The 12,397-nt window shown below is 43.1% G+C and overlaps 1 protein-coding gene across 8 annotated transcripts in view; it reads left to right on the forward strand.

The window, feature by feature from the left end:
* The window catches only part of LOC122553085 (1-phosphatidylinositol 4,5-bisphosphate phosphodiesterase beta-4), a 533,291-nt gene that overhangs the window by 450,724 nt on the left and 70,170 nt on the right, over positions 1–12,397 (forward strand). For all 8 annotated transcript variants that reach the window (XM_043696591.1, XM_043696592.1, XM_043696594.1 and 5 more), the window contains one exon: positions 9,372–9,487. In XM_043696591.1, the coding sequence (XP_043552526.1) occupies positions 9,372–9,487 (116 nt within the window). The remainder of the gene's footprint in view (positions 1–9,371; positions 9,488–12,397) is intronic.

Raw genomic sequence — 12,397 nt, forward strand, 5'->3', positions numbered from 1 at the left:
ACACACACATACCCTCTCTCACTCACACACCTACACACACATACCCTCTCTCACTCACACACACTCTCACTCACACACACACACATACCCTCTCTCACTCACACACCTACACACACATACCCTCTCTCACTCACACACACTCTCAGTCACACACAGACACACACACACAAAACACCCTCCCTGTTTCTGGAAGACAGAGGAGACTCAGTGACGAAGAAGTTCTTGAGAGGGAGGGAGAGAAGAATTAGCAGATTTGCCGTGTGCTGTTGGCTGAGACAAAAACGAGGAGGAAGACCCAAGACATGCCATGAGAAGAAGAAAGCAAAGTGAGGAGACAGTCTCGAGGAACACCATCTTTGCAGTGGACAGTTTCAACTCTTCCAACAATCAAAGAATCAATAGAAATAGGCCACTCTGCCCATTACGTCCACACTGACCCTCTGAAGAGCATCCTACCCAAATCCACAGCCCCTACCCTATAAACCTGCATTGCCTTTGGCCAATCCACCTAACCTACACATCTTTGGACTGTAAGAGGAAACCAGAGCACATAGAGGAAGCTCATGCAGACACAGGGAGAATGTGCAAACTCCACGCAGACAGTTACTTTGGGGTGAAATTGAACCCAGATCCCTGGAACCGTGAGAGTCAAAAAGTGTGGCACTGAAAAAGGGCTTCATCAGAAAGGCTCATGCCCAAAACGTCGACTCTCCTGCTCCTCGGATGCTGCCTGACCTTCTGTGCTTTTCCAGCACCACATTGTTAAACTCTGACTCGCCAACATCTGCAGTCCTCACTTTCTCCTGGGGCTGTGAGGCAGCAGTGCTAACCACTGAGCCACTATGCCACCAGCCGCAAAAAGTTAACTCGTCCCATCTCCACCCCCATTATTTTGCTTTCTTTGCATGGTTTCGTCTCCCTCTATTATTCTGTTTCAGCCAGCAGCACTTACTCTAGACTCTGCGCATGCTTTTTTTTGTTACTTTGCTTACCCAATCTCCACAACCTTTGGTTTGGTGGGGTGGTGTTGCCAGCAGGTTAACATTTTCTATGAATTTGCACTTCAGAGAGTTAACTAAAACCTGGGATGCTGGGGATCATTCCTCTGCTCTCTATTGATCATGGGATCTAAGAACCACCCAAAAATAGGCAGGTAAGACCTTGATGTAACATCCCATCAAAGAAGTATTCCCTGCATCCTAACCTCTCTCAGGGTGAGGAGTGGAATTTGAACCCAGAAGTTTGTCATTGTGGAGGCAAGTATGCCACTTAGATTTCATAAATTAAGATCCTCTCTATAAAGTGTTTAATAAGAAGGGAGTATATGGGGATTTTTTTACTGTATTTTAGTTGTAATCATGAACAAATTGTCTTATCTGTAAATTAAAATGTTTACCACATTGGAGACCCCATTTCATAGCATCCAAGCCCATTGAGTCCCCAATGCCTTCCCACTCAATCCCTGCTTTTTATATCACTCATCCACCTAGCCTGCACACTATAAGCAATTTAGCATGGCCAATCCACATAACCTGCACAGCTTTGGACTGTGGGAGGAAACCAAAGCACCCAGAGGGAATGCATACAGACAGTCACCCAAGGCTGGGACTGAACCCAGGTCCCTGGGGCTGTGAGGTAGCAGTGCTAGCCATTGAGCCACTTGTCAGACATTTGTGTGGAGAAAGTGAGGTCTGCAGATGCTGGAGATCAAAGTTGAAACTTTATTGCTGGAACAGCACAGCAGGTCAGGCAGCATCCAGGGAACAGGAGATTCGACGTTTCGGGCACAGGCCCTTCTTCAGACATTTGTGTGAAATGTGGGAATGATGAATTGCCTGCACTTGAAAAGCAGTAACTTATTCATGAACAGAATTGCCATTTCTTATATTTAACTGAATTTTGCAAATCGCCAGTCACTTCAGGGTTTTTGAATGGTAAATGAGAAAGAAGGGGTAAGGGCTGATTAATTAAATGGCATGAATTAAACAAACGTATTCCATTATCCACATCATTCCACATATCTGTTGGACTTATGACTTTTGTGCTGTGCAAATTTAGAATCCGTGCTTGACTGCAAGTTGTCATGGTTCTTCCAATGGAAGAGAAGTTAGTTATTTGTTTGCTCTGTACTTTGTACAACACTCTTGAATAGCGCCTTGGGAATACATCTCGATATCATATTATCAGTTTGTATCATATCATTCCTGTAACTGTGGAAGGTTATTGAGGGGGGACTTGTTTAGTTTAATATTTACCGTGTTGGGGGGTCACTACAAGTCTTGACAGTTTTTACCCTGAAGACAGTGCTTCCTGCTTTGACCCTGTTTCAAGGTTCATGGTCATGACTGAATTTCATCACCCAAAGAAAGTGGTTAGGCTGTGGAATTAGCTACAACAGAAAGTAGTCACAGCCAAAACATTGTATGATTTTAGGAAAGAGTTAGACATAACGCTTGTCCATAAAGGGATCAAATGAAATAGGAGATGAGAGAACAGGCTATTGAGTTGGATGAGCAACCATGATCATAGTGAATGGTGGAGCAGATTCAAAGGACTGAATGGCCTATACCTGTTCCTTTTTCTCTCTGTCCCTATTGTGAAAGCCAGGGGCTGTTACAATGGAAGTACAGCTGTTATAACATAGTCTGTAGCACTACTGCCTCAGAGTTCACATCCCAAAATTTGAGCTCTCAGCCCCACCTGTGGTCCTGACTTCCACTTTGGGAAGCCTTGCTTTAAGGTTCACATCGTTAAGCACATCAATTATTGATGCCCATTATAGATTGTGTCTAGATTCTATACGCTAAACTCCACTGCTCTCAGAAAAAAAAACACATACACCATCTGTGCTTCCCATGAACTGTTAAGTTGGTCAGGCAATATTTTCCATTCTGTGTGGACTGAAGGTCCATGTGAAAGAGTGACCTCTGGGACTGGACATCAGTGCTGCGAATGGTGTCGGCCCCCGCATAGACCCTCTGTGCAGCTCAGAGGGGACATTGCCTGACGCTCACTGTAAGTGCTGCTTACACAGCTGCTTGTTGAAGCAGTCATGAAACCCTAGTTTGCAGACGAGCTGCAGCCAAGGGATGTGTACAAATGAAGCACTGGCTGGCAGCAAGGAGCTGATTGGTCTATGAATTTGTGACCAATTATTGATGACAAAAGCCTTCTACCTGCCAATGACTGATTAACCCTCAGGGAGCTGAGCAACTTGATGGGGGTGAAGGACTTGGTAGAAACCACATCATCTCTGGAAGTGAAGGAGTTGTGTTTTACTCTGTAGAGAAAAACATCTCTAGCCTGAAGATAGCCAGTTTATTTTCCCCTTTCTAGTTAGTTCTTTATAGAACCTTGGAGATAGTGAGGACTGCAGATACTAAAAAGCCAGAGTCAATAGAGTGTGGAGCTGGAAAAAAGCACAGCAGGTCAAGCAGCATCCGAGGAGCAGGGGAGTCAATGTTTCGGGTCCGGAGCTTCTGATGAAAGGACCCAAACTGAAACAGTGACTCCCCGCTCTTCGGATACTACTTGACTCAGCGCTTTATGGAATGTTTGCTAGAAGCTAGGAGCAAGAGTAGCCTTTTCGAGCTTGATGTGCCATTCATTATGATCCTCAATCTCAACTCCATACTCCTGTTTTCTCTCCACACCCTTGGTGTCTTCTAACATATAAAAATGCATCAATCTCTTTCTTGCATATACTCTGTCAGAGCCTCCACAGCCTTTTGTGTAGTGAATTCCACAGGTTTACTGCCATTTTGAATGAAGAAATGTTTCCTCATCTGTCCTTTCAGTTCAAGACGTAAACTCACATCACCTTCTCGATGGCGACGAGGGATGGGTAATAAATACTGGCCCAGGCAGTGACGCCCAAGTCACTCATCGTCTTTCCCTGTTACAAAGTATTAAATGAGCTGACTTTTCCATATACCACATTACATTGAAACTTCCCACATATCAATCATGCTATAGAGTCATAGAGATGTACAGCACAGAAACAGACCCTTTGGTCCAACCTGTCCATGCCGACCAGATATCCCAACCCAATCTAGTCCCACCTGCCAGCACCCGACCCAAAGCCTTCCTATTCATATACCCATCCAGATGCCTTTTCAATGTTGCAATTGTACTAGCCTCCACCACTTCCTCTGGCAGCTCATTACATACACACACCACCCTCTGCGTGAAAAAACTGCCCCTTAAGTCTCTTTTATATCTTTTCCCTCTCGCCCTAAACCCATGCCCTGTAGTTCTGGACTCCTCCAGCCCAGGGAAAAGACTTTATCTATTTATCCCATCCATGTCTCTCGTGATTTTATGAACCTCTATAGAGTCACCCCTCAGCCTCTGACACCCTAGAGAAAACAGCCCCAGCCTGTTCAGCCTCTCTCTATAGTTCAAATCCTCCAACCCTGGCAATATTCTTGTAAATCTTTTCTGAACCCTTTCAAGTTTCACAACATCTTTCCGATAGGAAGGAGACCAGAATTGCATGCTATATTCCATCAGTGGCCTAACCAATGTCCTGTACAGCCGTCACATTTATCTGAATTAAACCCCATCTGCCACTTCTCAACCCATTGGCTCATCTGATCAAGATCCCGTTGTAATGTGAGGTAACCTTCTTCGCTGTCCACTACTCCTCCAATTTTGGTGTCATCTGCAAACTTACTAACTATACCTCTTATGCTCACATCCAAATCATTTATATAAATGACAAAAAGTAGTGGACCCAGCACCGATACTTGTGGCACTCCACTGGTCACAAGCCTCCAATCTGAAAAACAGCCCTCCACCACCACCCTCTGTCTTCTTCCTTTGAGCCACATCTATTTTTAATTGCTGCTGTGTTCTTGGCTTTTGTTGCTAATACTGTAGCTAAAAACCTGAGGACAAAAGGGTTGGAACCATCAAGGACCTTCCTTCATCGATGAAACTTCTTGTAGTTTATATCTTTCAATCGTCACAGAAGGGATTGTCAAGGAACATCCAATGTTTCTCCTCAGCTATTGGATCATCCACCCTCTGACAGCCTCCGCTTGTTCTCAGAATGAATAGTTGATGAGCTTGACAGTTCTTACCCGCTGTCTGGCCTGCTTTAATGGGAACTGGTTGGAAACTGGAAGCTTTAGGTGGATTTAGTATGGGCAGCTGTGATCCCAAGTTCTGGAATTACCTCTCTACAGCTCTCAGCTAGTCTGTTTTAACAGCTCCTTAAAATCTTCCTCTCCATTGTGTCAGTCCTCCTGATATGAATCAGTATCCAATTTTCTTTGATGGTGTCCCTTTAAAGAATACTTGGGTGATTTACTTTGTTCAGATAATTGTAGAGATGTAAATATTTATTATTGCTTCTGATTTATTGAGATGATTTTATTCCCAGTGTGCATATTGGCAAATTACATTTGGACAAATGCACCCATTACCACAGAACCACAGAGCAGAAGGAGGCTATTCAGTCCATTGTCCCTGTGCTGGTTTCATTACCTGGTGTAAATCTTCTGCCTTTTCCCCATGGCCCTGCTCACCATTTCTATACAAATAATCATATGATGCCCTTCTAGAATGCCTCAGTTGAACCTTCCTGTACCACTTCCAGACCCTATTTGCTCTGTGAAAAAGTTTTTTTTTTACGATGACCTTGTATTGTTTGCACATCACTTTAAATCTATGCCCGCTCATTCTTTCTCCTTATGTGAGCAGGAACAGCTCCTCCTTATCTACTCTAACCAGTCGACTCTCCATTGTGAAAAGCTCCATCAGGTCTCTCCAGGGAAGACAGTTCCAATTTAGAACATAGAAGATAGAAAAGTACAGCACAGAACAGACCCTTCGGCCTACAATGTTGTGCCAAAGATTAATCCTAATCTAAAATAAAATAACCTAACCTACGCACCCCTCAATTCACTGCTGTCCATGTGCATGTCCAGCAGTCGCTTCAATGTCCCTAATGACTACTTCCACGATCACTGTTGGCTACGCATTCCATGCACTCACAGCTCTCTGTGTACTACCTCTGAGTCTCCTGTATACCTTCCTCCTAACATGTTAAAGCTATGAACACTCAATCCTGTCTTGGGAAATGTCTCTGGCTATTGACTCTATCTATGCCTGTCATTATCTTGGACACCTCGATCAGGTCACCTCTTTTTCTCCTTCTCTCCAAGGGAAAAGTCCAAGCTTATGTCTTGACATGCATAAAAGTAGATACATCCCCAGGACCTGATAAGGTGTGCCCTCAAATGCTGTGGGAAGCTAGGGAAGTGGTTTCTGGGCCTCTTGCTGAGATATTTTTATCATCGATAGTCACAGGTGAGGTGCCAGAAGTCTAGAGGTTGGCTAACATGGTGCCACTGTATAAGAAAGGTGGTAAGGACAAGCCAGGGAACTATAGACCAGTGAGCCTGACATTGGTGGTGAGCAAGTTGTTGAAGGGAATCCTGATGAACAAGATGTACATGTATTTGGAAAGGCAAGGACAGATTAGGGATAGTCAACATGGCTTTGTGCATGGGAAATCATGTCTCACAAACTTGATTGAGTTTTTTGAAGAAGTACCAATGAGGAGTGATGAGGGCAGAGCAGTAGATGTGATCTATATGGACTTCAGTAAGGCATTCGACAAGGTTCCCCATGGGACGCTGTTTATTAGGATTAGATCTCATGGACAACCAGAAGAACTAGCCATTTGGATACAGAACTAGCTCAAAGATAGAAGACAGAGGTTGGTGGTGGAGGGTTGTTTTTCAGACTGGAGGTCTGTGATCAGTGGTTTACTACAAGGATCGGTGCTGGGTCCACTACTTTTCGTCATTTATATAAATGATTTGGATGCGAGCATAAGAGGTACAGTTAGTGAGTTTGCAGATGACACCAAAATTGGAGGAGTAGTGGACAGCGAAGAAGATTACCTCAGATTACAATGGGATCTTGATCAGATGGGCCAATGTGCTAAGGAATGGCAGATGGCGTTTGATTTAGATAAATGCAAGGTGTTGCATTTTGGGAAGGCAAATCAGAGCAGGACTTATATACTTAATGGTCAGGTCCTAGGGAGTGTTGCTGAACAAAGAGACCTTGGAGTGCAGGTTCATAGCTCCTTGAAAGTGGAGCAGGTAGATAGGATAGTGAAGAAGGCATTTGGTATGCTTTCCTTTATTGGTCATAGAGTATTAAGTACAGGAGTTGGGATGTAATGTTATGGCTGTACAGGACATTGGTTAGGCCACTTTTGGAATTTTACGTGCAATTTTGGTCTCCTTCCCATCAGAAAGATGTTGTGAAACTTGAAAGGTTTCAGAAAAGATTTACAAGAATGTTGCTGAGGTTGGAGGATTTGAGCTACAGTGAAAGGTTGAATAGGCTGGGGATGTTTTTCCTGGAGCATTCTAGGCTGAGGGGTGACCTTATAGAGGTTTATAAAATCATGATGGGTATAGATAGGATAAATAGATAATGTCTTTCCCTGGAGTGAGAAAGTCCAGAACTAGAGGGCATCGATTTAGGGTGAGAGGGGAAAGATATAAAAAATGACCTAAGGTGCAACATTTTCAAACCAAGGGTGTTGCTGCCAGAGGAAGTGGTGAAGGCCGGTACAATTGCAAGTTTTAAAAGGCATTTGGATGGGTATATGAATAGGAAGGATTTGAAGGGATATGGGCCGGGTGCTGGCAGGTGAGGCTGGATTGGGTTGGGATATCTGATCGGCATGGACGGGTTGGATCAAAGGTCTGTTACCGTGCTGTACATCTCTATGAATCTATGACTCTAGTCAATCTCTCTTTGTAAGACAAGCCCGCCAGTCCAGGCAGCATCCCTCAATCTATCCTCATAACTGAAGTTTCTGAGGATAGATATTCCTGAAATCATTTTTGTATATTACTTCTGCTTTGTCTCCAATACATTCAAATCTTTCCTATAATTTGACACCCACAACTGTTTGCATTACACGGCTGAGGTCTAAAAAGTGTCATGTACAAGTTCAACCTCCCTGTACTGCATGCAGTGAAGGCTGGATTGGGATACTTTTACAACTGTGTTCTTTGATGGTCCTCATATCAGCAATTACTAATTGTCAAAGTGTCCATATTTGAACACTTTTTTACAGCATTTTTAAATAGAAATGGGAGATTGGCTGCCTAGAAATGTGGAATTTAAACTTATCTGTGGTTCACTGCTGTGCAAGTTTGTATTTTTATATCAACAAACCTATTACCAAGGCCAATTATTTCTTTAGTTAAAAAGCACACACCAGGTTACAGTCCAACAGGTTTATTTGGAAGCACTAGCTTTCAGAGCGCTGCTCCTTCATCGGGTGTTTGAGCCACAACCACCTGATGAAGGAGCGGCGCTCCGAAAGCTAGTGCTTCCAAATAAACCTGTTGGACTATAACCTGGTGTTGTGGGATTTTTAACTTTGTACACCCCAGTCCAACTCCGGCATCTCCAAATCAATTAAATCTTTGTCATTTCACATCCAGAGCACTTTTGCACTAAAATTAATTCATGCAAATTAATGTTAAAATTATTTATTTAAAATCTTGTTTTGGTTGTGGTTCTTTTGAGGTAATCATTAACTGATTTTTCTATCGGAATTGTATTAATCTAAACAAATTAAAATTAATGTATGTAACAAGATAAGAATTCATAGTTTAAATGGTTCAGTATTAATTTTCTCAAGTGTTCAATAAATTTGGGGTGTAATAATTCGTTCATGGCCAGCTTGCAAGCTTAATGGGAGCAATGCACAAAGAATGGATTGTACAATTGCCCTCAGACCTGATCAGGCTTATTTTATATGGATTCACATTTGTTCTTTGCATGACTGGAATACTGTATGTAGTTCTGGTCTCCTTATTTAAGGAAGGATGTTTTTCCATTGGAAGGGGTAGGATGAAGGTTTGCTAACCCAGTCTCTGGGCTGAGGGGGTGGGTTATTTTGAGAGGCTGAGTAAATTTGGCCATTATCCTCCGGAGTTTGGCAACCTCATAGAAATAAACCAGATTCTGAAGGGACACACTGAGAGATTATTCATTGGAATCTGTAATGTGGGCTCAGAATCTCAGGAAAAGGTACCAATCATTTAGGAGTGAGATGAGGAATAATTGCTTCACTCAAAGGGTTGTGAATCTGTGGAAGTCTCTGCCTCACAAAGAGACCATTTTGGAATTTGAGTAATGTACTGCCTACGTGACTTACAATGTATCAGTGTCTGATGAATTCTCGTCTACCTCAGCACCTTTTTCTGGGATAGGCTACTCCAATGTTGGCTCAGTAAGCAATCATTGACCTGAGGTTCCTGAGATTGTTGCTTAACATGATTACCACACGGTCAAGCACTGCTGCTGATGGCTAATCTTTGTTCCAGGAACACAGTGTCACTCAGAAATCACATTGCTTGCAAGTGGATAAAATGGTGGCACAACACGACAAGGAAAAGTTAACCCAAGAGAAGATTTTGGAAAAAGCAATCAAAAAGAAGGGGTAAGTGCCTCCTGATTTTTCAGTACCTGCAATGCATTGTCCGGTAGATCCCAAAAGGAAGCACTTTAATATTGGGAGGGGATTATGAAGCGATGAACTCTAAGAACAGGAAGGCAAATATTCCCTGAGTTTAAGTTGTTTCTGAGGTGTACATTTATTTTATCTTTTGGATGGCAGAACATCTAATAAGGAGGAAAATTAGTGCATGCAGAGCCTAGACCAGCATTCGTAACCAATCTTCAGTCTATTCAGCCCAGTTTTATTGTACTCCTTTCATGGGATATGAGCAAAGCTTGCATTTGTCACCCATCCTTAATTGCCCTTGAATTTCGTGGCTTGCTGGAGGTCAGTTAAGCATCAACCACATTGCCATTGGCCCGGAGTCACTAATAAACCAGACCAAGTTAGGAAGAATGCGTTCCTGTCCTCAAGAATATTAGAGAGCCAGGTTGATGAACATGGTTATAGTGACCATTACTAGGAATAGCTTAAGAATCCATATTTTATTCCCTGATTTTAAATTAAACAAAGCTAGTGTCTGGGGAGTGAAGCCAGTGGTCTGTAGAGTGGTGGTGAGGAGACAAAATCTCAGCTTCAGTTGTGGGCACTTAAATAGCAGGAAAGAGGCGCTGCATTAGCAAGGAGAAAGAGTCTGTAAGAAGGGGGAGGAGGATCTGAAAGGGTGAAGAGTGAGGTCATGCATGTGCTGAAGGGAGTGCCATGTGAACTAGTAGTGATATGTGATCAGACTTCTCTTATTCATGACAATATTGCCGCAGCGTTCAGCACTCGAAAGACACTTGTGATGTTCATTTCAAAACAGTTACTTCCTGCAGCATTCCCTTGACCATTTCAATGTGATCTCTAATCGGACATGACACACCTCTGGGTGGGAACTTTAACCTTCCAATCCAGATATCGAGACACGACCAATATGTCACAAGACCTCTATGCTTGTTAGGTGTTGCAATTTGTTTTAAGTTTGCTAGTTCTGTCGATTGTTAATCGACAATGATTACATGGTCACCATTAGATTAGCTGAATGTAACCATTTTCAATTGTCATAAAAACTGATCTGGCTCATGAATGTCCTGTAGAGAAGGAAGTCTGTGCAAGGTGAGTACATTATGTGTTTTTCCCTTTGAAAAATACCCAAGGACAGGTGTTAAAACAAAAGGAATCTGAGCAAAGGAACTTAAGGCAGTCAACAAGACCAAAAGCAAAATTAACTGCTCAATTACGGACATTAATGCTACCGGTGATTTCCATTGCTCAACATTCAACTATCAGCTCTTTGTGAACAATCCAGACATTAATCTGCCTGTGTTTTTTTAAAAATTTCTTCATTTTCGACTCTTATTTCTAATCTGTCTGGATGTGTGCAGTGTTAATAATTCTCGCATTTAGTAATGAACAAACTCACACTGTGTTAACTCAAGAAAGCCTGTTTAAATCAACGCTTTTTAAGACGTGGATTACATTTGGGTCTGGGAGGAAGAGCTTCATAAGGCAGGGGGTTCCATTTTTAAAATAACCTTGTTCCGACCTACTGCGGGAGTAGGTGAATACAGAAGGGATCCAGTTCATCCCTGTTTGGAGTTTCCCACCTGGAACCATAACACATAGGGGGGTTTCGCCTGGGGGCCTGGTCATAACACTTTGCAACCTGCCCAGACTTACAGATTTGCTTTCACTCCTGCATTAATGCTGCATATGGAGGAGGGGGTTTGGAGGTTTCAGTTGATGAGTAGGATGGGGATTATTGTGGGAGTAAAGGGGTTGAGCGTGGGAGAGTAATTATTGAAAAGTCAAGGTTTCACCAAAAGAAAATGAACCGGGACAAGTGGTGGGCTTGTTAGTGGGTGAACATTTTGGTGATGGTGACCACAATTCTGTGACTTTCACCTTGTTATGGAGAAGAGATAGGTGCGCACAACAAGGTAGATTTTATAATTGGGGGAAGGGAAATTACGATGCTGTAAGGCAGGATTTGAGGAGCATACATTGGGAGCATAGGCTGTCAGGGAAGGATGTGGAGGAAATGTGGAACTTTTTCAAAGAGCAGATACGACGTGTCCATGATATGCATGTACCTATCAGGCAGGAAAGAAATGGTCGTGTGAGGGAGCCTTGGTTGACGAGAGAGGTTGAATGTCTGGTAAAGAGGAAGAAGGAGGCTTACATAAGGTTGAGGAAACAGGATTCAGACAGAGCAGGGGAGGGATACAGGATAGCCAGAAGGGACCTGAAGAAAGGGATTAGGAGAGCGAAGAGAGGGCATGAAAAATCGTTGGCAGATAGGATCAAGGATAACCCCAAGGCATTTTATGCGTATGTGAGAAACCTGAGAATGACGAGAACGAGGGTAGGTCCGAACAAGGACAGTAGTGGGAGACTGTGTATTGAGTCGGAAGAGATAGGAGAGGTCTTGAACAAGTACTTCTCTTCAGTATTTACGAACGAGAGGGACCGTATTGTAGAAGAGGAGAGTGTGAAATGGACTGGTAAGCTAGAAGAGATACCTGTTAGGAAGGAAGATGTGTTGGACATTTTGAACAACTTGAGGATAGACAAGTCCCCCGGGCCTGACGGGATATATCCTAGGATTATGTGGGAAGCAAGAGAGGAAATTGCAGTACCGTTGGCAATGATCTTCTCGTCTTCACTGGCAACGGGGATGGTACCAGGGGACTGGAGAGTAGCGAATGTTGTGCCCCTGTTCAAAAAAGGGAATAGGGATAACCCCGGGAATTACAGGCCTGTTAGTCTTACTTCTGTGGTAGGCAAAGTAATGGAAAGGGTACTGAGGGATAGGATTTATGAGTATCTGGAAAGACACTGCTTGATTAGGGACAGCCAGCACGGATTTGTGAAGGGTAGGTCTTACCTTACAAGTCTTATTGAATTCTT

The sequence above is a fragment of the Chiloscyllium plagiosum genome, chromosome 9 (assembly GCF_004010195.1).
Source record: "Chiloscyllium plagiosum isolate BGI_BamShark_2017 chromosome 9, ASM401019v2, whole genome shotgun sequence".
Lineage (NCBI taxonomy): Eukaryota > Metazoa > Chordata > Chondrichthyes > Orectolobiformes > Hemiscylliidae > Chiloscyllium > Chiloscyllium plagiosum.